The sequence below is a fragment of the Mizuhopecten yessoensis genome, unplaced genomic scaffold, assembly GCF_002113885.1.
Source record: "Mizuhopecten yessoensis strain PY_sf001 unplaced genomic scaffold, ASM211388v2 scaffold6823, whole genome shotgun sequence".
Classification (NCBI taxonomy): Eukaryota; Metazoa; Mollusca; class Bivalvia; order Pectinida; family Pectinidae; genus Mizuhopecten; species Mizuhopecten yessoensis.
The window spans coordinates 164,786-192,779 of record NW_018406742.1 but is presented as its reverse complement, the minus strand read 5'-3'; the positions used below and the strand labels follow the sequence as shown (position 1 = coordinate 192,779).

At 36.5% G+C, this 27,994-nt stretch overlaps 1 protein-coding gene across 1 annotated transcript; it reads left to right on the top strand.

The window, feature by feature from the left end:
• Nucleotides 1–393: 393 nt before the first annotated feature.
• Nucleotides 394–26,851, top strand: LOC110452705 (INO80 complex subunit D-like). Its single transcript, XM_021501359.1, has 11 exons — nucleotides 394–495; nucleotides 6,283–6,535; nucleotides 6,926–8,661; nucleotides 9,122–9,236; nucleotides 9,434–9,652; nucleotides 9,909–10,012; nucleotides 11,009–11,142; nucleotides 11,976–12,144; nucleotides 13,544–13,816; nucleotides 14,092–14,205; nucleotides 18,143–26,851. Exons 2-11 carry the CDS (start codon nucleotides 6,318–6,320, stop codon nucleotides 19,363–19,365), a joined length of 4,305 nt encoding a protein of 1,434 aa, XP_021357034.1. The 5' UTR covers nucleotides 394–495; nucleotides 6,283–6,317; the 3' UTR covers nucleotides 19,366–26,851.
• Nucleotides 26,852–27,994: the final 1,143 nt, after the last annotated feature.

The following is a 27,994-nucleotide window of genomic DNA, read 5'->3' as shown; positions in this document are numbered from 1 at the left end:
GTTCGAATACCTTTAATTTGATGAGAGAAACATTAATATACACCCAAGTACAGGTAATCCATGACTCCTCGTCCACCATAAAACACAACCCCGTCATAATCCACCGTGGGAACAACAATTTTATGAAAACCACAACGCGAGTTCCTTTTTCTCTAGCGGAAGAATGTGGCGAAAGATCGAGATAAGTCCGCCATGTCACACTCAAAAGAAAATACCTGTTTCGACAAATATTTCCAAAGAAAGTACGGAGAGTCCATCAGAACAATTTTTTTCGACAGTATCCCGTTCATGAATCATAACAACATTGTCACTAACCAAGAGATTGCGGTTGAACTTAGTAACCTCTCATAATTTCCCCTTTGGCGCCTCACGGGGTAAAATAAATATTCATAGTTTACACGCATATCTTGGCAGCCATTTTGATGGAAGCCATTTGCAAACTAGAAATAATTTAAATTTTTTGTATATTTGGATACAATTACCAATTATGTGAAGGTAAGAATGTGCTATTAACTAAATATTCTTCTGAAATCTTCGGAAGTAATTGCATCAATTGATGAACCATTGAATTGTTGATACGATGTGTTTGAAGTTTCAATGCTGAAATCGGGGTTGATATTTTTGCTTGAAAAAAATTAATAATAATTTCATTTTAGAAGTATTCGGTGTTCAGATGATATTCTCGGTGTTTGTCAATTCACACTGTATATTTATGTAACCGTTACGATGACTAATTTCGTGTATAATGACCATATTTGTCCAGTGTTTACACTCGTTTTGACACTTCCGCCTGTACCCCCCTGTTTCATCGAAAACGCAATTTCATTATGCAACATATTAATTTGTTAAAAATAATGATCAAATGATCCATATTTTAAACAATACAGTGTGTCTTGTGATGGTTGGTATGTTCAAGTGTTTAAGTTCAGTTCATAAAGTTACTTTATAATCTTAATACTGCTTCTCTATAACTTCTAATTCGTGTACAATGACTTTCATTTGATGTAGTTGTGTATGTCAACATCAATGTATTTAATAAGATTCAGACAGTTCAATCATTGTACCATGCCCATTCCAACGCACTCATAATATACTAAATATATGAACTACTGTCACAACAATAAACGTTCCCAAAATCTCTAAAAATACCCCTCAGATAAATGCTAAATTTTTTCAATATTTTGCTCATGAATTATTGATTTAACCGGATGTGTTGACCTAGCTAGGCTACTGCACAGTAGCCAGTAAAACACAAACTCAAGTCAAACATGTACATTGCATCATTTAACGAAATATTTTTTATATCTTAGCAAGTTTAAAATTATATCTGTAAAATTAAATGCTAATTAAGAAATGTTGTTTTCGGTCATGTATGAGACTAACGCCTAGCACCTTTTCATATGAAACATAAAGTTTGCTTATAAATTGTTGATCCTCAGTAGGATGTTCGTAGAATGTTGAACTTAGGATTGGTTTGGCATATTTTTTGTTTAAATGTACATTTTAAAATTTAGAAACTGTGATGCAATATGTATATCTTTGGTGGCAGGGCAACTACACAGCCCTAGGCCTGATCGAGAGACTGAAAAATCCATTCTAATCAAGATCTGAAGATCGATTCTTATGTGTGATGTATATATGACAAGATCGATTTTTAATCGTAGAAACTATCGAGTCTTCCTTGGCTTTGATATATCAGTTCTGCATGGTTTTCAGTAACTGGCAACAGGCAAAATTGATCAATTCAAACCTAGGTTTTAGCCTGTTATGTTCTATATTTCATTTTATAAATTTACAAATAAATCAGCTTTGTAGTTGTCATTTGGCTTGTTTAATGTTATATAGATAGATCTCTATTAAAACTGAAGGGGTCTGAATATTTAAAAAGCATGTGTTCATGTTGGTGAGATATATTCCAAGGACTCAAATTTAAGGAAATATTGAAGTGCCAAGTTTACGTACATGTTTGAGCGCAGCTTGGCTTGATTATTCTATCAAAATCTATATCGGCCGAAATTCAAATGTTATTTAAGGTTTAACTCGATGCAACCCTGTAAATGCCCTATATATAGCTATAAGTGCCTACTTTCCCCTGTCTTTTCTGAGGTGCCAAGGTTCCCATGTTTCTCCTTGTAACCCTGTCGGTCTGAACTCACTGCCTGTAGATGTTTTGGAAAACTACCTAAAATCTATGAATTGAAATTGATCATACCTGGTATATATTATCTGTTGATATGGACTATTTACCATTGATATGGATAAATTTACCTGAACCATCATATTTTTGTAATTAAATATCCATCTATTTATATATTTTAAACTGAATATTGAAATTTAAAGTAACTGTATATATATATGTTGAAAAATCACTCGCACATTTGCTGTGAGAAGAAAAATAAATATTAATGTCAGATTGAGATACTCATAAATAACTCATTTATTACGATGATTGAAAGGTTGTTTGGAAGATGCTATTAATTCAGAATAAATGCCTGTTCTTGTATTCCAAAAAAGTTCAGTGAATGAAATCTGAATTTACCTTCTCTCCTCGGCTGTAGAGACATATTTGTTTACAAAAATAAAACACATGATTGTGCAAGCTCTATGAGAAGTTAACTGACAGCTGCCCCTAAAATGTACATGTATAGTTGTACGGTTAAGGATTTCTTCATTACTGGCAGAAAACGCCAAGAAAATACATTTTGTCAATTTCTTACAATTAACATGATTTGTTCATAAGGAGTATAAATCAATATTATCATGAAGTATATATATTATGAAAAGAACTTCACTAAATTGGCTCTTTAAAATGTAATTCTAATCATTTTTGTTGGCTCGAATTATGCAGTGATGTCTTGGACACCAATTTTGAGTGCTTTACCTGTGGAACTGGCCCCCATTTTGAGAACTCGCTACATATCTTGCTTTTAGCAATGGACTTGTCATCATTTTGAAAATGATTTTTAGGACTCGTCTTAAAAATTAGTAAGATGGAACGTACACATATGGGATGTCATTGTTGGAGGGTTATATTAGATGGTACATATATGGGATGTTTTTTTGGGAGGAATCCAGATTCCTAGGAAAAAATGTATGTGGTCTGTATCTGGTCCCCAATAACTTCATGTCTGAATCGAACCCTGGCTGTCTTGATGAAGGGTGATGGCGAGTGCATTGTATTAAAGGGTGTGTATAACCATCCAAATAAAAACCTTTCCAATACTGCTTAAAATAAACTCTTTCAAAATCTACCTACAGCCTATAGGTACTCTTATCACTTCCCCTGTATATGTTAATTTACGTAAATTAAAAATATTTTCAATGGTAATAAACAATGAATTTAATATATTTATGAAATAGGGTTTTTTAGATTGTTAATATCAATGTGATTACTTATAATTGGGAATTGTGAGGGATGAAGCTTGCATATTTGCAGGTACACATAAGTATTTCACGATAACTACACCTGTTTTTGGTGGTATGTGTACATAAGTTACAGATTAGTCAGAGAGCCAAGGAGAACCAGATGTCATTTATTTCCCACATTTCCATTATGATTAATTTTCTGAATTAATAATTCAGCCTGGTTGTGGGTTGAGGATGAATGTTGAATTGCAATTTAATTAATCTAGATACATTTATCAATCATACTTCAAAAACTTCAATAATGGATAATTGGTTGTTTTTTTTCCTGTGAAATTGAATTAGGCCAAACAAAATAAGTGTTGTGTAGTTTGCTAATATTACATGTAGCTCTAAAGAAAAATAGGGCGTGAGAGGTTATATAGTACAGCAAATGATAGTCTGAAAGTGGAAACACAGATTTTAGAATGTTATGCCTTACAGTTTACTATTATCTAGATATGTTTGTTTAATGATATCAATATATTTTGTATTCATGAAGTAGAATTAAACATCTTGTATCCACATTGATCAGACTTTTGAACACAGTCACACTTCCACTTTGATGTTGCATCTTTCGCCTCGAGAAATTATTGTTTAAATGTATATATATATATATAGGGGTTGGGATAATTTGGAACTCATTTGATAAAATGGTATTTTATCACATAATGTACTGTGTTGTGTTATCCAGTGAATATACCCATGTCATATTTTTTTTGCGTATTATCCCATGTAATATGACCTATCAGCCCTGTGATTGGTTGTTAGTTTCAATTGTGATGTCACGCCTAGGACAAGTACATGTACATGACGTCACAGACTTGCGCACTGGAATCAAAATGGCGTCTTTTTACATTTCAAGATTGCATGAAAATTGTCGTTTTAAACGAATAAATGCCACACATCTTGATTATGTGATAAAAAGGATATTACATTCGTTTTCATTTCATATGAAATTTATAAAACTCACCAGAGGCTCGCTAAATTGAAAAATTCTCAGACTCGTTTCATAATTTAAATCTCTTATGAAATGGAAACTCATGTAAGATCCTATATAGATATAAATCTCTGCATTGAGATACAATTTTGACCCCTGTCTGATCCTTTGAAAATATGTTTACAAGTGTAGTTGGATATATATACTTATTTATTTGTGATTCATTTCAACAAAAATTATCAAAACAAAATAATGGATAGCTGCTGCCGAAGCTTATTGACACATGGTTGTTCCACAAGGGACCAATATATATATATAAGTTCAATGGAGCTTGTGTACATGTACAACTTCAGTACTTGGGAGTTTTCTGTAACATAATGGTTACATACCTGGTAAGGATTTCAAAATGTTCCAACTCCCTAAAAAGGCCCACAACCAATAATGATCTTTATTTTAGTACAGGAAAATAACACAAAATAACATAAATTTAACAGGAAACCCAAATTTTCAGTTTCTGTACCATTGAAAAGTTGTTGGGACTCTACTTTATTCTAGTTATTAGTTTAATTTTGTACCTTCGTTTTGAATTAGGCTGTGGTAAAATTCTTAGTGCTATATATAACTATTTTTAACAACATACGTCAAGTCTGTCTGGTTTAGGAGAAGTTCTCTGGTATCATGCTAACCAAGATTTCCATTCAACTTGGTGTTTTAGCATTCGTCATTAAGATATTTTCTCTAGATAGACAATTGTTTCTAAACATTTCCTTCAGGGTTGGTGAGTATGATATATAGTAGAAAGGTTATATATCACAACTAGCTAGGATGTCACAATACCCTAGGAGTGTATCACGATATATTGCAATACAGATTTGAATATATATTGCGATAAGTATCCCGATATATTGTCAAAGGAAAGATGTGCTCAATTGTATAATAAGTTGTTGTCAAAATGTTATCAAACTTAATCAAATATAATATGGAATACATAGATTTAAGATTTTTGTCAAAATTTGAACTATAACAAGCCTGCTTTATGCTTATAATTGGCATATCTATAAGAATTTGTAGTAATTTGCCAAAGTTAAAACACCATGCAGATACCAAAATAAATGCTGTTGACAAATATTGCGGTACAGCAATATTCCATCTCTGTATTGTGGTACGATACGATATGCCAGATGTGTATTGCGATATACCTGTTTTGTGATATATTGTGACAGCCCTAGTCACAACCAGTATGTGTGACCTTTTGGTGACTAGTACATTAATTACCCTCAGTCCCTGTCGCTTTCATCGGACAACTTCAATGACCAAATAGGAACATGCTTTGTTTTAAATTTCGTGAATTTGATCTTCCCATACATGTCCCTACAGTTGAATGTGGTTGAAGATCGGTCCTAAATAGGGATGTTGATGGTGATCATGCTCTTGAATGAGTTAATATCAAAATAAAGATGAGGATGCATGTCTTTTGTATTCAATTAAGCTAGCTATAAAGTTGTATTTGAGAATTTATTTTCCATTGTAGACCAGCTATCAATGTTGAATCAAGATCATATTTATCAATTTGGTTTGAAGGGGACATGAGATTATCATCTACAATAACATACATGTTATATATATATAGTATACATTTGTACAAATTGTATCTATATATAGGGAAATAAAATTGGAGTTTTTTTTAATAAGGTTAGTATAGATAAGGTATTTATTTCCTGTGTACATGTAATGTTGTTAATCAATGCAAATTTAAGTTTACAAGTTACTTTGATTTCCTGAGAACACATAACAGGGAATAAGGGTGTATGCATTGTAGTCTGTCAAATTGTAGTAATATTACAAGTGACAAAATAAATAAAGGAAATAAAATGGAACCATTGCTCTTTCTGTAATAATAAACTGTATTTAATAAATATGTTCTGTTTTATGTTTTAAAGGTTCGTCAGTGTCCTATACACTGCTCCATTTGGAGATGTATGAGGGGAAAAATATCCACTATTCCTCGTCGGACAAGAAGCCCTTGTGTTCATTCAGTTCTAAGGTCTGTAATCAGCACCGGCTCAATGGCTACGCTTTCTGTGTGCGGCACATCCTGGAGGACCCGACGGCACCCTTCAAGAGATGTGCTTACATGGCCAAGTCCAGCAAACAGAACTGCACACAGGCTATTCCCGAACATGAAGATAGACCGTGAGTATTGCGAGCCTGCATTCATTGTTTTTCTTCCCTTTTTTTGGTTAATAGGGAAGTAAAATAATCATTATATTATAGTACATATGGCAACTGGAGACATATCACAGTCAGACATATAATAACTCATATTTTGTTATCTTAATAAGTGTCTCCCTTTCCAGTAAGTTTTTATGTGACCTGGCATGAGTGCTTTGTATAGCAAATACGATCGCTGATAATATTGGCATAAACATTTATATAAATTGAGAATTGTTTTACTAAAAGAGAATTGAAAAACGCTATCTGTTTTAACGATTTAATGTGACCCAATTCTCATGTAAACAGTAGTGAATTTTATGTTGAATTCAGTTCAGTTATGTTGAATCTTTTGTTCTCTTTGTTTTGAAGGTACTGTAACAATCACATGCAGGTACTGGGCATGCTTCCACGCAAGGAACGAAAGAAAAAAGAGAAAGAAAAAGAAACAGAAAAAACAGTTGTTAACGAGATAACATTAACTCCAGTACCTCTTGAAAACAAGACAGTGTTTAATAAAAATCGTGTCAAACCAAGGTTTGAAAATCGAAGACTTCATATGTCAAAACTACACATAAACAAAGACAATTCTGGTATAGATGACCCAGAGGATCCATACGCCTTCCCTGATACTGGTAATGAATCTGCAATGAAGGTCAACAGCAGTCCCTTGTCGACCTCCGCCAATCTGGAGACTCTCTCAGTGACAACACCCAACTCTAGTGGGGGCAAATCTCCAGGAGGGGGTGTTGACCAGGGTGGTGTGTCCTCAATAGCAAAGCTTTACCCAGAACTGGCTGAGAAACTAGAGAAAATAAAACCAAAGTTTGACATTGTAAAGGGTAAGGAGAAAGGCAAAGAGCGCAGTTCAAGAACTATGAATATTCTCCAGTCAAAGATAGCACAAAATCGAATCAAAGACAAAATGAAGAAAAATCAAGAATCCTCATCACAGTCTCAGTCCCCCTCCCATGGCTACAACAACTGTGTTCCTAACAGTATCAACTTATCACACAACATTGGCACGCCTAATCACTCGGACCACGGCGATATGGGCGACAAAACACCCAACAGTGATCACGATGGTTTGAGCCCTCTTAGCTCAAATGGCAATATTTTACCTGGACATACACACAGTCGTATGGGCCCATCACATCCACTTCCCTCACCAACACATGACATGAAACGCTCATCACAAACCCCCTACATGATGATGCCACAACAGATGCTCCCTGGACCGGGCATTCCTCCTCCACCTCGAACTCTCCCGCCGGAGGGGATTCCCCACGGGATGCTGGCAGAGAATCTCCCGGGGATGCCTCGTGCAGACCACCTTCCTCCTCATTACTCTAGGGTACACCACACTCCTCCAATACAACATGCTGAGAAAGTGGCGCCAGTTTTGCACAACCTACATCAAGAACCCACAGCTCACTTCCCTATTCCTACAAGCACGCTACCTCTGCATAGTCTTTCCCATCCTCAGCATCATCATCAGTTAAACAACATGGTTACCCCGACTCCCGTATCCATGCCATCTCCACACCTATATCCTCATCAACATCCTCCCCACCCTTCCCATCCTCACCTCCCTTCCCATCCTCACCTCCCTCCACAAAGGGATGTACAACCTCCCCCAATCAACGCACAACCTTTACCCCCTCCTCCTCCTCCCTACAGAAAATATCCTCCAAGTGTTTCCATGACAATGGCCCCGGCAGTGACAATACCGACGACCGAACCGACAAGTTTGTACTTGTCGCCGTCAGTCAAGGTGAATTCTTCCTCTATACACCCAAGGGCAGGACTGCAAAGAGAAATGGTGATGGGGCTTCCCCCACCCCCTCCGTACTCGTCTACACAGTGTGCTACTCCTCAACCCCCAACAGTTACGAAGAGATCAAAGTCCAAGCCCAAGACATGGTCTATAAGTGCTCCTGTGATATCAAAGTTATTTTCGTCAGAGGCTTTGATGAAACCTCACTCGCTCAAACATGTACTACCTGAAAATGATGTGTCCACGAGGCTCCAGAAGAATAAGGCAGCTATCCAATACTATTTGAACTATGTCAGATGGAAAACGCAGAACCACAGTTATCTTGGTTCAGGTCAGTACCAACTGGTGTATTGTTTTATTGATTGTACGACATTTTTTTTTTACATCATTAAAATAAATTAGTGTAATCAAAAGCAAAAATCTGTATTAATTAGCATCTAACTTTTGCTTTATACATTATACCAGAAAACTTTAAACAAGTATTTGCAAAAGTATTTGCTATTCACCAGAAAAATCCATTAGTGCTCAGTGCTTAATTCTGCTTTCACAGTGGAAGTACAGGACTATGTATAGTATATTCATAATGAAATGAGATATATACCGACGTGGTGAATTCATTCCTGTTAAAGTGAACAAAGAGTCAAACAACGGCCTAACCTTTAATTGTGTTATTCTTAAAAACTCAGTAGTATACAGTATCAGTATTATTGTACGAGGAACATTGTAAATAATGCTAACTTAAATTGTTATTATTAAAATGAATAATAGTCAATGTATTGATCATCTTTTAGGTTTAAGAAGTTCAGACGAGGAGGCTAGCGATGATGAAAATGCAGATTTGTTACCATGGCAACCAGAGTGGTTTACAGTATCCTCTGACGAAGAGGCGAATGAGGATGAGGATGAGTAAGTTGTGTTAGTGAAAAAGATCTTTGTTTCTCCATATATGACGATCAAGACAGGTCACACATGACAATGTTTTGTTATCTAAACACTTACATTCATTAACAAATATTACGCAGAGATTGGAATCACCATCTATAAACGTATCTACCACATTGTGAGTTTAACCCCTTGTTTTCACTACATGTGTTTTCTTACAGCCAAGATGACGCTCTGAGAACAGCAAAGCTAGCTTTAATCCGGGCGAGGCTGAGACGCAGGTGTTTCCAAGCTCGCAAATCTTACCGTGCCAATACCTCTGAGCGACTGCGACAGAAGACTGATACACTGGGTCTGATAGAAGCTGCTCGTGAGGGGTCCAAATCTGCTGTTCAAGCTTTAAATGAAATCAATTGTTGTGAAACTCCACCCGTCGATGTGTAAGTTAATGATTTCTTAGCGGTCAGTTTGGAAAGTTTGATGGTGAAATCCTAAGGGAATATAAAATATTCATATGAGACTTTTGAAAATTACAATCCTTTAAGTAGGATTTTTTTTGAATGATTTTTTAAGCTTATTCAATGCATGGATTTTAATCAGAAAAAAACCCCATTAATAAAATGATGTACTACACAATTCACTACTAGTGTAATGGTTTGGTGAAGTGTTTGATGAACTAGGTGTTTGTGATTGTAGATACAAAATGAGAGGGTTACTGGAAAGACAATGCTGCCACAAGAACGATGAGGAGGTCCAGTGTGACAGTGATGTCCTACCCTACGCCAACCACTGTTTAAAACGTATCCTTGTCAGAACAGATAGATGAGATTTAAAAGGTTCACAAAATGTTAAAAAGTAATGTAAACTGGCTGGAATTAACTTGCATAAATAGAGGATCGGTCATAAGTTTCCTTTCATATTAGATTTATGATACAATATTGGATTTTTCATGTTTGCGAGCCTCTGGCGAGCAAATATGAAAAATCCAAAACGAGTATCATCAATCTAATATGAAGGGAAATGAATGACAGATTCTTTTTATCATATAATACAAAGTAAACTGTATAATTGTGATCTGAAACGAATATTTTGCATTCGGCCGCCTCTGAAACAGTGAAAATTGCGTCTGCTTCACAATGACGTGACGTCACATTGATTATTCCTATATGATTGTGACATCATTTCCGGAGTGATATTAGACACATTACATAAACATGATTTAACGTAATTTATGTGATGGCTTTATGACACTGCATAACACGATATTCATATGATAAAAGAGAGTATGCAGAGATACTAGCGGTAGGCTTTTCTGACGCTGTTATACCTGACCAACTGATCCAGTCCTCCCTGATCTTGATACAGGCTAAATAACACGCTGTTATACCCAATGGTACAACCCCCCCACCCACATTGACTGTTATTGTAGAATCGGGTGTATTGACATCATCATATCATACCCATATAAATTCCCATTGATGTCAATAAAATCAGGTTTCACTGTACCCAATTTTAAATGAAAAAAATATTTGTTAATACAGAGTTCCAAACGATCATTCAGCAAGTTATTTTGGTATACGTGTTTCTATATATATGTGAACACCAATTTGTTATTATGACATACTGCTAAATTTGGATAACTCCACACTTGGGGCTTTATAGTAGCACAGTGCCAGGTTTGCTATTACATGTAGTCTGACATCAGCACCTGCTGTGCTGGAAATGCCAGCGGTGAATTTAGACTATGGTGCACTGCTAATTTTGATCTATTTTGTCACCTTAACTTGAACCTTCAGACGTAATGTACAATGTTGATCAACAGCTGTTCGACTACTGCACAGCTAAGTTTGCTGACAACACCCAGTGTTGTGTTCCCGTCAACGACTTCAAACACGAGCTCCCTCTTTGTATGGAGCACGGTATCAAAGCCGTAAGTTACTGTTGATCATTAGCTAAAGTGGCTCGTGTGGTAGCCTCAACTTTCCCAATCCAATTTTACTATTTGTCGTATGGTTTCAATATAAAGAAGAAAACAGACTTTAATATTTATAACCAGTATATGATTAAATGAGACAATGCACATGATGTTTTGATACGATCTACGGCTGATTTCAATGATGTCTCCTTTAATCTTCTGATGCATTACTTTAATTCATATACAGATAGTTGTAAAGAGTTTTAAATGTGCATGTGAGGGTAAAAATATATATAAAACATTTTTTTTACTACGTTGTTAGCGCTTTCGCCCATTGAAATAATCGCCTAAGAAGGGCGAAAGCGCTACTAGTGAAATTTAGTCTTCGTGTTTTGTTTAACATTTATACAGATCTATAGTTGTATATATTGGTAGTAGTATGATATACTCCTCAAAATATGTTTTCCCAAAATCTCAACAACAAATGTCTGAAGTTTTGGTGCTTGAATATGTCAATCTGTGGTAAATACTGGTAAGAATATTTTAATTTTGCAAACAGGATCATGCATTTAAACCAGGATGAGATATTTTCCTTCTGATATGATTGATTAAAACAGAAGTAGTGTTGCATTCCCAGTGATTTTAAGACCTTCCTATTTCTCATCCCAATTCTCCATATAATGTCAAGATAACAAAAGGTTAACATTACCATCTTCAAAAAACAGAAAATAATAGAAAAAAGATGAATGTTTGAACATTGTGACGATTATCTAATTTAGATACAAAGTGACTGTTAGGTAGAAAATGTGTAAGTGGCCATGTTGTAGCCCATTACTGTTAACCTACAGGATACATACTTGGATGGAGATGCTGAATTTAAACCAAAGCGGCCGAGGAAAAAGACGAAGCCATCTGCACTGACGCGACCACCAAAGAAAGGCAAAAAGAAGAAGAATCAGAGGAAAAATATCCGTCCGCAAAAACCGTCTCCACCTTCTGAACCAACTGGTCTGACAGGTAGGGTGTTTGTGTGTTGTTACATACTGTATGAAGTGAATGGGACAAGATCAAAGGTCACGTTTTGATATTTTTTTGCTATTCTTTAAACTGTTATTAGTTGTTTTGATAGTCTAAGGCTGATCTTATATCTGCTGATGCATTCCTAGAATTTAGTTCCAATATTGTTGAGCGAAATGATAAACGGATGCTTTATCCCTTCTGTATCCAAACCAGAGCTTAATTTAGATCTTTAAAAACATGTGTGTCGATCCATCATCTTTATAATTATCTTTGTATTCTTATTTTCGGTTAAAAGCCAAAAACTTCAGGAAAAAGGCATATTGAAGAACCTGTGTGTTTACCCTAACATGATGCTAGTGTCCCTTTCTAGGATACCTTTAGCTGAAACGGTTTCATAAAAAATCATTTTTTGTGCTGAAAACAAGAATTAATTATTTCCCAGTGACTTTTCACAAATAAAGGATTGTTGGTATGTTTGAAATGTTAAGCAATTGAAAGCATATGATGTTTTGATACGATGTAAGGCTGACTTCTATGATGTCGACTTTAATCCTCTGATGATTAGTAAAACCATTTATTGTTTTTAGGTCACCTGAGTTTTTCTCAAGTGACCTATTCTGATCGCTTTCCGTCCGTCGTGTGTAAACTTTTTACATTTTCAACTTCTTCTCAAGAAATAGTGGATGGAATTTTTTCAAACTTTGTCAGAATCATCCGTGGTAGATAAGGCTACAAAATTGTAAAATTGGGACTCCACCCCAACCCCTGGGGCCAGGGCGAGGCCCCAAAGGGAAAATTAACCAATATTTCAAAAATCTTCTTCTCCAGACTCAGAGTTACTACAGTCAATTTCTGTGCATGGATGGAAAGACCATCAGGGGATTTATTGAAATTGTCAATTTCAGGACCCCCGAGCTATCCGTTCTCCCTTGGGGAGGCCTAGGGAGTAAAGTTTTCAATAGTTTATATAGGGAAATAACACTTTTGTGTATATTTTGACAATTTTATGTAGGAAATTATTCTTACTTGGTGAGAATTATCCTTGGAGGAAGATGGTTTCAAATTGTAAAATTGGGATTCCTACCCAAACCCCAGGGGCCAGGGCGGGGCCCCAAAGAGAAAATTTACCAATATTTTAAAATTCTTATCCTCTGATGACATGACAAGTATTGTATTTCACTTAGCTTACATGCTGATTTTCACATCACATCTAAACAATAAAATTGAGCTACCAGTACCTATGAAATTACTCAGGTGACCGCTAAGGCCCTTGGGCCTCTTGTTTTTTCGGTAGATTTGAAAAGTTGCAACCTGATTTCTTAAACAGTTAATATTTGTGATTTTTGATGACAAGAATTAATGATTTGTCTATCTTTATTATTAATTGTTATTTTAGAAATGCCTACCATTGAATCCAGTCTGTTGGAGCTTGAGGATAAGGCAAATGGTTCTGATGCTGACATGTCGGGTATATCAAACCCAGATTTAAGTCAGACTGGCTCCGAGACCGAGATGTTTAATGACGAGTCAGATGCACAGCCAGACAAAGCGGCAGAGGATAGTACAGATGTCAGTAAAACTGTGGAATCTGTGGAATCACCACTGCCAAAGGAAACATCGGACAGACCAAGTCTGACCGAGCTACCAGAGGCTGCTCTCAATGCATTAGGTAAATCTAGGATGTTTCACCAAAGCATTGCTAACTAAATTGAACCCATCTCTGTGTGTGGTACTGGAATCTTTTAATTGTTAATTTTTATGAGTGTCATTTTCATGTTGCAGTGCTGTTACAAAATATGTTTTATAGCATATCAATATGATTTAGATGCATGTTATCATGGTTAAATAGTTAACATATATTGTAATCTAACCAAAGGTTTAACCACAGTAACGTTGCAGATTTCAACTTCCCTTCAATATTAATGTATGTTTTATGTTTTCCAGACATGGAAAAAGGACTAGAATTACCCCTTGAGCAAGCATCACGCTTATTAGAAGAAACAGACTTCCAAGATGTGTTCAACAAGATTCCTGATGAAACGTTTGATCTCTTCTCAGGTAAAACTAATGATCGACTTGATACTACCCGGTCCTTCTGTTGTAAGCTAATGATCGACTTGATACTACCCGGTCCTTCTGTTGTAAGCCAATGATCGACTTGATACTACCCGGTCCTTCTGTTGTAAGCTAACAATGGACTTGATACTACCCGGTCCTTCTGTTATAAGCTAATGATGGACTTGATCCTACCCGGTCCTTCTGTTATAAGCTAATGATCAACTTGATACTACCCGGTCCCTCTGTTTTAAGCTAATGATGGACTTGATACTACCCGGCCCTTCTGTTGTAAGCTAACAATGGACTTGATACTACCCGGTCCTTCTATTGTAAGCTAATGATCGACTTGATACTACCCAGTCCTTCTGTTATAAGCAAATGATCGACTTGATACTACCCGGTCCCTCTGTTATAAGCTAATGATGAACTTCATACTACCCGGTCCTTCTGTTATAAGCTAATGATGGACTTAATACTACCCGGTCCTTCTGTTATTCGCCAATGACCGACTTGATACTACCCGGTCCTTCTGTTGTAAGGTAAGCTAATGATCGACTTGATACTACCCAGTCCTTCTGTTGTAAGCCAATGATCGACTTGATACTACTCGGTCCTTCAGCTATAAGCTTTCCGTCCTTCTGTTGCATGCTAATGAGCGACTTGATACTACCCGGTCCTTCTGTTATTCGCCAATGATCGACTTGATACTAGCCGGACTTGATACTACCCAGTCCTTCTGTTGTAAGCCAATGGTTATAAGCTAATGATGGACTTGATACTACCCAGTCCTTCTGTTATAAGCCAATGATCGACTTGAGACTACCCGGTCCTTCTGTTATAAGCTAATGATAGACTTGATACTACCCGGTCCTTCTGTTATAAGCCAATGATCGACTTGATACTACTCAGTGCTTCTGTTATAAGCCAATGATGGACTTGATACTGCCCGGTCCTTCTGTTGTAAGCTAATGATAGACTTGACTCTACCCAGATACTACCCGGTCCTTCTGTTATAAGCTAATGATAGACTTGATACTACCCGGTCCTTCTGTTGTAAGCTAATGATAGACTTGACTCTACCCAGATACTACCCGGTCCTTCTGTTATAAGCCAATGATGTACTTGATACTACCCGGTCCTTCTGTTATTCGCTAGTGATGGACTTGATACTACCCGGTCCTTCTGTTGTAAGGTAAGCTAATGATCGACTTGATACTACCCAGTCCTTCTGTTATAAGCAAATGATCGACTTGATACTACTCAGTCCTTCTGTTATAAGCTAATGATGGACTTAATACTACCCGGTCCTTCTGTTATAAGCCAATTATCAACTTGATACTACCCGGTCCCTCTGTTTTAAGCTAATGATGGACTTGATACTACCCAGTCCTTCTGTTATAAGCAAATGATCGACTTGATACTACTCAGTCCTTCTGTTATAAGCTAATGATGGACTTAATACTACCCGGTCCTTCTGTTATAAGCCAATGATGTACTTGATACTACCCGGTCCTTCTGTTATTCGCCAATGACCGACTTGATACTACCCGGTCCTTCTGTCATTCGCTAATGATGGACTTGATACTACCCGGCCCTTCTGTTGTAAGCTAACAATGGACTTGATACTACCCGGTCCTTCTATTGTAAGCTAATGATCGACTTGATACTACCCGGTCTTTCTGTTATTCGCTAATGATGGACTTGATACTACCCGGTCCTTCTGTTATTCGCCAATGATCGACTTGATACTACCCGGACTTGATACTACCCAGTCCTTCTGTTATAAGCCAATGATCGACTTTATACTACTCAGTCCTTCTGTTACAAGCCAATGATGGACTTTATACTACCCGGTCCTTCTGTTATAAGCCAGTGATGGACTTGATACTACCCGGTCCTTCTGTTGTAAGCCAATGATCGCCTTGATACTACCCGGTCCTTCTGTTATAAGCCAATGGTGGACTTGATACTACCCGGTCCTTCTGTTATTAGCCAATGATCGACTTGATACTACCCGGACTTGATACTACCCGGTCCTTCTGTTGTAAGCCAATGACCGACTTGATACTACCCGGTCCTTCTGTTGTAAGCCAATGATCGACTTGATACTACCCGGTCCTTCTGTTATAAGCTATTAATAGACTTGATACTACCCGGTCCTTCTGTTGTAAGCCAATGATCGACTTGATCCTTCCCGGTCCTTCTGTTGTAAGATAATGATGGACTTGATAATACCCGGTCCTTCTGGTATAAGCCAATGATGAACTTGATACTACCCGATCCTGCTGTTATAAGCCAATGATAAACTTGATACTACCTGGTCCTTCTGTTATAGGCTATTAATAGACTTGATACTACCCAGATACTACCCGGTCCCTCTGTTATAAGCTAATGCTCGCCTTGATACTACCCGGTACTTCTGTTATAAGCCCATGATCGACTTGATAGTACCCGGTCCTTCTGATATAAGCCAATGATGGATTTGATACTACCCGGTCCCTCTGTTATAAGCTAATGCTCGCCTTGATACTACCCGGCCCTTCTGTTATAAGCAAATGATGGACTTGATACCACCCGGTCCTTCTGTTTTAAGCTAACAATGGACTTGATACTAACCGGTCCTTCTGTTATTCGCTAATGATCGACTTGATACTACCCGGTCCTTCTGTTATAAGCTATTAATGAACTTGATACTACCCGGTCCTTCTGTTGTAAGCTAATGATAGACTTGATACTACCCAGTCCTTCTGTTATAAGCTAATGATAGACTTGATACTACCCGGTCCTTCTGTTGTAAGCTAATGATGGACTTGATACTAACCGGTCCTTCTGTTATAAGCTAATGATCGACTTGATACTACCCAGTCCTTCTGTTATAAGCTATTAATGGACTTGATACTACCCGGTCCTTCTGTTGTAAGCTAACAATGGACTTGATACTACCCGGTCCTTCTGTTATAAGCCAATGATCGACTTAATACTACCCGGTCCTTCTGTTGTAAGCTAATGAGCGACTTGATACTACCCGGTCCTTCTGTTATAAGCTAATGATAGACTTGATACTACCCGGTCCTTCTGTTGTAAGCTAATGAGCGACTTGATACTACCCGGTCCTTCTGTTATGAGCTAATGATGGACTTGATACTACTCGGCCATTCTGTTGTAAGCTAATGATGGACTTGAGACTACTCGGTCATTCTGTTGTAAGCTAATGATGGATTTGAGACTACCCGGTCCTTCTGTTATAAGCCAATCATCGACTTAATACTACCCGGTCCTTCTGTTGTAAGCTAATGATCGACTTGATACTACCCAGTCCTTCTGTTGTAAGCCAATGATCGACTTGATACTACCCAGTCCTTCTGTTGTAAGCCAATGATGGACTTGATACTACTCGGTCCTTCTGTTATTCGCTAATGATCGACTTGATACTACCCGGTCCTTCTGTTGTAAGCTAATGATGGACTTGATACTACTCGGTCATTCTGTTGTAAGCTAATGATGGATTTGAGACTACCCGGTCCTTCTGTTATAAGCTAATGATGGACTTGATACTACCCAGTCTTTCTGTTGTAAGCCAATGATCGACTTGATACTACTCGGTCCTTCTGTTATAAGCTTTCCAAAAAGGCATTTACATTGTCCGTTCTTCATGGTTATTGTATGTTTGAAAACACTGAGTTAATGAAATTCAACAAGAAAAACATGAAAATTCAGTAATTTCTGCTACATCTGTATAGCTTCTTTGAGGAACATGCAATGCCAGAGGATCTTCTGCTAATTATATATTTATCTGTTTGTTCTAGTTAGTAAACCGTGTTGGCTTCACTTGAATAAGTATGAGGAGCTTGTTATAATGAACATTACTTTCATTGTTTGTATTATCTAAACCAACTGACAATGCTGCTAATGAGGAATGTATACTTTTGTATTACAGGTAAGAATGGGGATGCAATGATGCCTACACTTGAGGATGTGGCCGAGCTGGAACGTCACATCGCTGAGGCCAACATTGACATCAGCGTGGCTCAGCAGGCTATAGAGAAGTTCACCAATAGTGGTATGGAGCTAGACGACGAACAACTCAAACAGATTGCAGCCTCATTACTAGGGACTCCTGTGAACAACATGGCTACGGTTACCAATACTGTCCCTACTCCTACCCCTCCTACCCCTGCTGTATCCACAGCAACTGGGGCATTGTGCAATGGTATATCACTTGAGGGTGGTTTAAATGACCATGACATGAACCGGACGTTACCCGATAATGTTGTGATGGTGAACCGGAACGCTGGGTCTGTACAGGGTGGGGTTAGAGTGACGGTCAGTAGTGGTGCTGGTATGTACCAGGCCGCAGGGTTTAACCCCAAAGTGGACCGACGTAACTTGGTCAACAGTAGGGAGGGGTTAGTGGCGCTGAATGCTGCTGTGGTGAATGCACAGAATGCCAGTCAACAACAACAACAACAACAACGGTTCCCACATCCTTCTATGGAGTTACAGGGGGCACCGATGGTGACAAACCTGCCCCAGTCATTTATCAGTCACCAGAACACACTGCCAAATTTTACCGCGCGACAGGGACTGCCAGGGCAGTCAGCTCCACACCAGCAACAACAGGTGTTTCTACAGCAACAGTCACAGTCTCACGACTCCATGCCAGGGAGCATGCCCAATATACCTCTACAGCAAATAGTGTCTGTGTCCAATGTGTCGAGTATCCGTGCACCTAATCTGAACTCCGTGGGTAACCATATTGGCATCGACAACCTACAAAGTGTGCTGGTCACGTCAGACAAAGCACATCAAATAAGCTCCTCCCCCCAACAGACTTCCCACCCTGGCGCTCACATCACCACCACCTGGCCGACTAACCTCGCCAATGTGATCAGCTTTCAGAACGGATTCCCACTACATAATACTGGCTCTTTTCAGCATGTGAATGACATTGCTGCCAATCTCAAGTTTGGTGTGGGCTCCCAGTTGAAGCAGGATATGACACAACAATACCATCAAGTGATGGGGTCACCACATTCCGCACAGACCGGTGTCCGGCCCGCGGCACCACCGTCTCAGTCAGTGTACGAGGGTCAGCAGGTTCGACCCGGATTTAGTAGACTGCCCTCTCCTTTCAGTGCATCAACAGGCAAGGGCTCCTAGCAGATAATGACTCAACGATTCTGCTCAAATACATGTTGTGTTATAGAGGAGAGTTTGCTGGTCAAGTGTGAGAGAGTGTCGAGAAATATATATATATATATTGAAAATTAAGGGTAGAACTTTGATATAGTTTAGTCTTTGAGACATCATGCAAATTAATTGAGCTAAATTCAGAGAAAGATATCAAATATATATACGACTATAGATTATCTGAATTTCTCTCAAACTTTAGACTGTGTTTTGTTTTGTTTGTTGTTTAACAGCATTCGTTTTTCTGTTAGTAGCAGATTGTGTGAGGATTTCCATAAATCTATTATTACTGTTTTAATGATTTTGTTAAGTCACTCCGAGTTGGATCTAATTAAAATAGTTGACAAGTTCGCAAGGGGGAGAAGAAGCTCAATTAACCAAATTGTACGCACAAATTGAGGAAAGGAATTTATACAATTTATTGTTTCTACATGTAATTAACATAATCATTCAAAAAACATGGTATAAAATTGAAATTTGCCGATGAAGAAACAATTTACTGTTTCTGCTTGTAATTAATATAATATAACCATTAAAAAAACATGGTATAAATTTGAAATTTGCCGATGAAGAAATTTTTTAATGTTTCTGCTTGTAATTAATATAACCATTCAAAAAACATGGTATAAATTTGAAATTTGCAGATGACGAAAAAAAATTGGTTACATGTAATACAATACAGTTCTTGGCTCCTGAAAATGAAACAATGTTAGAAAGCATTGCTGTGGTACCACAAACACATTAGCACGTTACACTGACATTAATACAGCCAGTTGTAACGAGAACAGTTTGTACACCCAGCAAGATATGTTATATTTATTTGAAAGCACTCCTTTAAAAGGTGATGAGGCAAAATGCAATGATGTCCTGTTATTCCAAACTTTTGTCAGGAACGATTATGTAAATGTGTTTATAAGATGCTAAACCAAAAATTGACTCTTGTGATCTACGCATTATTAAATTTAAATATGTGTCCAAAAGAAGTTTGGGAAACATTTTTCATTAAAAACAACATTATAGAATTATCTTTTGACCGGAATTTTATGTAACAAAAATCTCTGGTAAAAATATTGCATAATCCTGACACTAAAATGGATATTAAAGCAATTGTGATCTTTCTCTTTAAAAGAAGGAAACTGTTTCTGAAGTGATGAAAGTCGTTGTAGTATGTAAACATTGTGTTGCTATATCGACAGACTATGATAAAGACTATCTGCTGTAGTTGATTCCTTAAGTTGATATTGTTTGAATTTAAAAACTTATTTTCTAATTTGTCGTTTGAATATCAGTTACATGTTATAGATGTTTGCATGTTTGTTACTCTGTGTGTCAAATTTTTATTATAGTAATATAGTTATAGTGAAGTTGTGATTTCTATATATAGTTCTCTGAATTTAGCTGACCGTTGCTGGTGTTGTTCTGGGGTTTTTGTAGTACAGAAGCAGAGATCTGATTTTTTTATCAAAATTTGTTAAATACAATGTTTACATTTTAACATGTAAGTACCAGGTGCTGAAGGGACTTTATATTGAATCTTAGCATGTCATCAACAATCAAAAGTCGCACACATTTGACTACGTCATTATGCCATGTTGGATTTTGTGTTAAATGTTATTGTAACCTTTTATAAAACGATTTATCCTCCAACCCAGTGGTAGGTGAAGGTTGTCAGCAGTTACACTGAATGAGGTTTCTCTCCAGTTTATATACATATTACATACCTGTTTGATTACCCACTCATATCTATAGGCAGCAGTCACATAGCTACAAAGTCATCAACACGGCCTCCTCACAGGTGTCAATATTTAAAGACCAACCATAAGGTCACTCACATCAGTCATGCATTTAAATCATTAAACATTTTTCCAGAAAAACACCATATGGTTGTTAAAATATGTAGAATATTAAATGAAATTTTATCAGAGATGGATTAGTATAATGTTTCAGTGTGTACTATAATGGATCTCGACCAGATTATATAACGTGGGAGTCATGGGCATTTCATTCCTGTTAATATGCCCCCCACTACTGCTACGGGAGAAATCTTGTACATCTAACCTTTTAATTTTTCTATAACTATTAAATACAGGAAATTAAAATTACCTATAAAGGGCTGCGTATCACTTTTTCTCAGAAAAGGATGTAAAATGATCTTTGGTACCCAGGGGATATAATTATTGATTTCCTGTCTAGGATACATTAATGCATATAATGGGATTTATAGATTTTTAAAAATGGGGGGAGGGACTAGTTGGTGATTGCGAACCATCATGTGCACCGGTACCTGTGCAGCACATTTTCAATTTTGGGAAACTGAATCAAGGCCCAGAGCTAATCCTGAAGGATCATTGTTCTTAAAATCCTAGTTACCCTGAATATTTAAAACAATAACTTACAAACAAACCACTGGAAGCCTTTCATCATCTTGCGATGAACAATTGAGATTCATAGATTTACATACTGGTAATTTTACCAATATCCAGACTTTGTTTGGCCCTGATATACGTAGGAAATATCTAGACTTTGTTTGGCCATGATATACGTAGGAAATATCTAGACTTTGTTTGGCCATGATATACGTAGGAAATATCTAGACTGTTACTGTTGGTATTATTTGGTTTTAAGGCATCGGCAGATTTTTATACTTAAAAGACTTCATGTTAAATAGGAAAACCAGGGATAAAAACAATGTATGTATTGTGTTGTGAGAGACATTCAGTGTAAATACTGTCAACCCGTCGCCACACTGGGTGTTAATACAATATATGGATCTGATTTCACGCAGTGTTGTTTTCATGGGAAAACGGAAATTCTCTAAGAGTTGAATTGGCCGATTAGGTATTGGTTGATCTGTAGTGCTAACGGACTACCAGTCATGTCATGTTTAATTGCACATTACACTGAAATACGTTTACCTGGTAAGATACGTTTGTCCATAGTATTTTTTTTTAATTCTAAGTTATTTGGCAAATGATTAATTGATTTTGACTGTTCAATACCTGGACCAACAACTTCTGTACAGACTATACATATAATAGATTTGGTACAAGCAAAATGTTGCAGGCACCCACCCTGTTCCCAGCACATTTTCCAAAGTGGGGAGGGGGCTTATTTGTGAGAGGGGGCTTGTTTGCAGTCAAATACGGTAATATGATAGAGGTGAAAACAACACTGCCCTGAAAACAAGCCATATACAGTATATATCTGATTTGTGCCATGTAAACTGCTGTTTTATAACCTTTCCACCCCTACAAGCCAGTATTGTAGGGGTCCACTTCTGTGGCCAGTAAGGGCCAATGTGGACGTGGAGGGAGCCAAGGACACACATAGTTAAAAGGATGTTACCGTGTCTCATACGTGTGGTAGTTATTGTCCACTGTGTAAAGGTATATAGCCGCCTAACTTGTTAAATCTTCTACCAAATACTCTTTATCATCCATATATTTCATGCGTCATCCCTTTTTATACTGTTCACACAATAAGTAGTTTCTTTGTTTGAATCATATTTAGAATGTTATAAAACATTCAATTTGATACTTTATATTTAGAACTGTTGTAATAAAAATGTGGGGATATTTTCCTAGAACAAGCACTGTGTCTGACCCAGAACCCGACTTTCATGGTTGTGTTGTCTTTGATGGATGGAGGGGAGAGGATGTTCTTATGTCAAAACTGTAGGACTGTAAATTACATGCAGACCATCTTGTCTAAAAAGATTGGCAACAATATATCAGAAAGCTTAATATTAAGTTAATATGTAAGTTCTACGTTGCTAAACATATGTTATTATATACAGTAAATATCATGTATTATTTTCTATATAATAGGTGTTGGCAGGTGATAAACTTCATAAACAGTAGCCCGAGTTTCCTCTAGCCCTGAAACCAGATGAAACTAGATGTCTCCCACACCAGACATCTATCTGTCAAAGTGTCTAAATCTGGTGTCGGGGCCAGAGGAAACTCGGCCTATATAAACAGGTGTTTTGTCTTTGTAGAGAGGTGATCTTCATAAACGGGTGGTCGACATAGACAAGTGATCTTTATGGAGAGGTGATCTTTATAGAGAGATTCCCTGTATACAGTACAGTTGTATTGATTTTCAGAATACTAGAATTTGTTATTTACATTCTGATTTTAAATCGGTAGAGATTTAACTCTTGATGCAAGCAGCTGGTATTTTGATAAAGGGAGGTAATTTGGTAGTGTACATTGATAGGTCTTATTGTAATGCTAGAACTTTTCCCTGAGTGGATTATGTATTGTGTAATTCATGAGCACTCCCAAATATTTTACTACTAACTGTTATAGACTTTAACTCATTCACCCCTGAAATTTCAAAATGAACTATTGGAAGAGTTCAAATGTGTCTTCAGGGGTAAATGAGTTAATGGCCATACAATTGGTATATTGATTTGCCTGTACCCTCGACAGGGTGTCAGACCCTTTTGGTTTTAGAGTCGGGCCCCTTTGGTTATAACATCAGGTTCTTGTGGTTTAAGGGTCGGATGCAGTGCTTTTCCAGTCATTAGCTGACTTCCCTTGTGCAATATTCATAGTCAGTTGTGAAACTTTCAATCCAAGAGTTTGTTATCCTCGATGTTTGTTATTTCTTTTTATTAAGTATGGGTCAATTGTTGGTCCTCTATATACAATTTCACATTTTCATTTTACTATCAGATTGTTATAGCTTTTGTCGAAATGTCTTAATCAAGTTTTTCTAATAAAAATCATGTGTAATTCTTGGACAAATTAAAAGTAAAATTTATTTCTTATCATGCACACAAGTTTGAAGGGTGAGGTGACTACGTCCCAACTCTTTCTAGATATTGAGAGGTTGGATGTTCGTTTGTTATTGTTAACATGCATGGGTACCCGATTTGTTATCAAATTGTAGCTACATTGTATATGAAAGTTTTATTTTCTTATGTTTGTCACATCCTATTTCGTGGTAGAGTTGAAAAATACTCTAAATATTTTTTCAGTCAACTTCAGGCCTGTAACAGTTATATTTTATAGACAGACCTGTGGTACATTGCAATATTTCAAAACTAGTACAGATCAGATTGTAGGAGATGTCCTTGCTTTAATATGCAACAGTATCAAAAAATGAAAAGTTTCTGGCAAAACATTGGTATGGTAAGTATTTATGTTCAGACTTCTGTGGTTCAAAGTGTCGACTATTGTTGATATGGGTTTGTAATTTCTAGTTTCTTATCATGAACAGCTTTATCAAAAATCAAGAAAAGTCATTATCAAAACCTCTCATAAAAGTTTACGCAACCTAGTTTTATCGATTGTGACTTTTGTATTGAAGGAAGTTTGGGTTAGTGTTTCTTCAGTCTTGCCTAGGGAGAAGAAAATTGTGAAATTATTTTCAATGTACATGTAATCCCAATGAACAGGTCAAGCAATACAGGCAATAAGGAGATAATCTGAATTATCAGATACAATACGGTAATATGTGCCAATCTGTGGTATGGCTTTTTATTTTGATAAGAAAATAGGTATAGATTTACCTTAATTCGTGACAAATGCATCGTATCTGAACTAGTTGGAAAATACAGTCAACTCCAGTGTCAAGGTTGTGCCGAGAATCTAATTGAATAAACTATTTTGAATCAATCAAAAGTAAAAATAGATAAATCTAGCTGAATTTATTTCTTTATTACACTCAATTCAGCGATTACGTGTCTTCTTTTTGATAAACTTCTCTCTTCACGTGTGATTTATTCTCATTGTATAATTAGGAAAAACAGATGACAGAATAGAAAAACAAACACATGAGAAGCAGTGGTTAAAGTAGGCAGCATATTTTGAACGAGTTTATGGTTGTAACAGATATTTGTTGATGAGTGTACTTAAATACTGAATGTATATATTTTATTCTTAAATGTAAATGGTTAAAACTTCAGTGTTATTAAATACTTCATTCTAGTCGTGAAATTTTAAAATGAAAATATTAGAAAATTTGAACAAGATTTGTTTTTGTTTTACTATTATCAAGTTAGAGAATTTTTATCATAACCTTTTTCTCCTGCCACGGTTTTGACTATTTGTGTTATGTATTGTTGTGTCCAGTGTATTTTATGAAAGAAAAAGTTTCAAGCTATCACAATCTTGTCATTTGTGAATCATTGAAACGGCAACAGCACCATTGTGAAAGAAAGTGCTGCTGTTTGTACAGATAAGTAATTTACACTGTATGTAATGCAGGCCTGCCATCTAACAGTACATGTGATTTAAGAGCAACTTTTCATGTTTGGTACCCCAAGTTTATTAGAACGAGAAAACTCTACTTATCAAGAAATTTATTATCTCTAATAACTATAAGGAATTTTGAGAAATAATAATTTCCTCTTTTGCTCTAAGCCCCTCTACTAAAAGAAAATACTAACAAGTGAGATTTTGTACATATAGATTAAGATAAACCTGAAACATGACACAGATGCTTTTATCCTTCTAATTACAGAAACGTTACAGTCTAACAAAATTTGCAGATAAACAGATTTTGTCTGAAATGCATATAGTCTAAAATCTAGTAAAAAAAATACAAACAGAAAATAATGCACATTTGAAAACTGGTTATAGAAGATGATCACTTTTCTTTCCTAGGATTCTCGGCCAATACATCTGGATACACAATAGTCTATAGACACATGAAGCTTATTTATAAACATAGAAATTTTCATTCAAACTTGTGTATGTTTATTAAAAGAACAAACTTTAATTTATGACTGTTTCTCGGTGGGTTTTTGTCTAAGTGTTACATTTATTATGATAGAAAAACAATGATCTCAAGAATGTGTGTTTAAGTATAGTGTGTACAGTATTTCTTCATATATTAAAAAAGACTTTTTTTAATTTGTTTACTATACATATCATTACCTCATTATGAAATATAACTAAGGTAAATAATCAATATTAATTATTGTAATAATAATTATGCTGAATTTTATTCAAGAAATGTTTTGCTTGTTATTTGAAAATACAGCCGTTCATCTCATCCCCCCATTAAGTGTTAGCTATATAATGTTGTGGATGTATTTATCTCGCTGTTTAAAAACCTGGTCTAGTTGTCTCAGATTATTAGATTTTCTTCTTGTGAATTTTCTTGTTTTGAAAATGTAAGTAAAAAATCCAGCCTTTCTGATCCCTCAATTCTTGGGAGCACTAATTAAAGCTGTTGTGGGGATAGAATTACAACGCTGTTTTTATCATGATATGCCAAAAAATTGCTTTACATTAAACTTATACAATTAACCTATACCATATAATCAATAATAAGTGTTCCTGAAACTAACTGACAACAGCAATGACGGTGTCTTGATTCAAATATTTTCTTCCTCAAAACTTTTGATGATTTCTGATGCAATAAAAAAGTTGTGCAATTTTTTTATTTTTTTTTCCAAGTGTAAATAAATTATTTCTTTTTCCTAATGACGTTCTTGTAATAATGAAAGTAACTAATGATACTTCAATGTTTTTATCTGGGACATCTTGATCAGTGTACAAGTTTTGAGATATGAACATCGTCACATTTTAATCGATACTATTTGTGTTATGGGTGTGTCTGAAAGTTGTTGCCGTTTTCTATTGTCATGTAAATGTATAGAACCCATGAGAAATTCATTGTGTTCTTATATATTAATTATGTTTAGACATAATTATTAAAAAACAAGAGACAAAAAAGGCTTAATAAAAAAAACTGAATGTACTTCTTTGTTTGGTCATTGTTTTGAAATGAAGTCGACTTAAGAAATTTCACGACTGTCGACACCCTGAATATTGGTCCACGTTAAGTCGACCTCAAGTGGTTTATACTTCGGATTCAATTGAAGGAGATTGAACAATGTGATCACTAAACATTCTCCTTCCTAATACAAATATTTAGACAATAAAGTGATTCCCAGTGGGAGATGGCCCTGTGAGATGTTGACCTTTAAAGTACGGTAAGTAATAAACAACATATGGCATTCACTTGATCTGACAATAGCTATGTAAAACTGTGATATGTGGATCACACCCTCCATGACTTAATTCTCAGTTCTGTAAAGATCCTGCACATACTGCTCAATGATTTAAAACTCAGTTTTGACAATTTTGCAGTGATTACCCCTTGATGGTACCTATTTGTAAATGTCTTGTCTTAACAGTATGTAAGAAGCTTGATGAACCAGTTGTTGCCATTCCCCTAAATGCTGAACGTTAAGCAGGGAATAACAACTACCATCTTTAAGAATTTTGGTATGTCCCAGCCTGGGGACAGAACCCATTGCCTTCCTCACCTGGGCGAACGCTCAACATTCAAGCTAAAAGTGGTTCACCTGTTGTCAGTATAATGTGACCAGGCAGAATGCTGTGCTGGGTGCCTTTCACATGGTATTTCAGTGATATAGCGCTATAAAGTCGGCATCTATCACAAGGAGGCAAGTACACCAACATACCCCTGTCTCCTCTACACACATGTAGGCACGTCCTTAAATTACCTTAGCTGTTAATAGGACGTTAAACCAAACCAAACTAAGGAGCTGGATCAAGTATTGTTCAGCAGTTAAGTGCCTGACAGCTTTTAGTGATTTGATGATTAAATCATTACT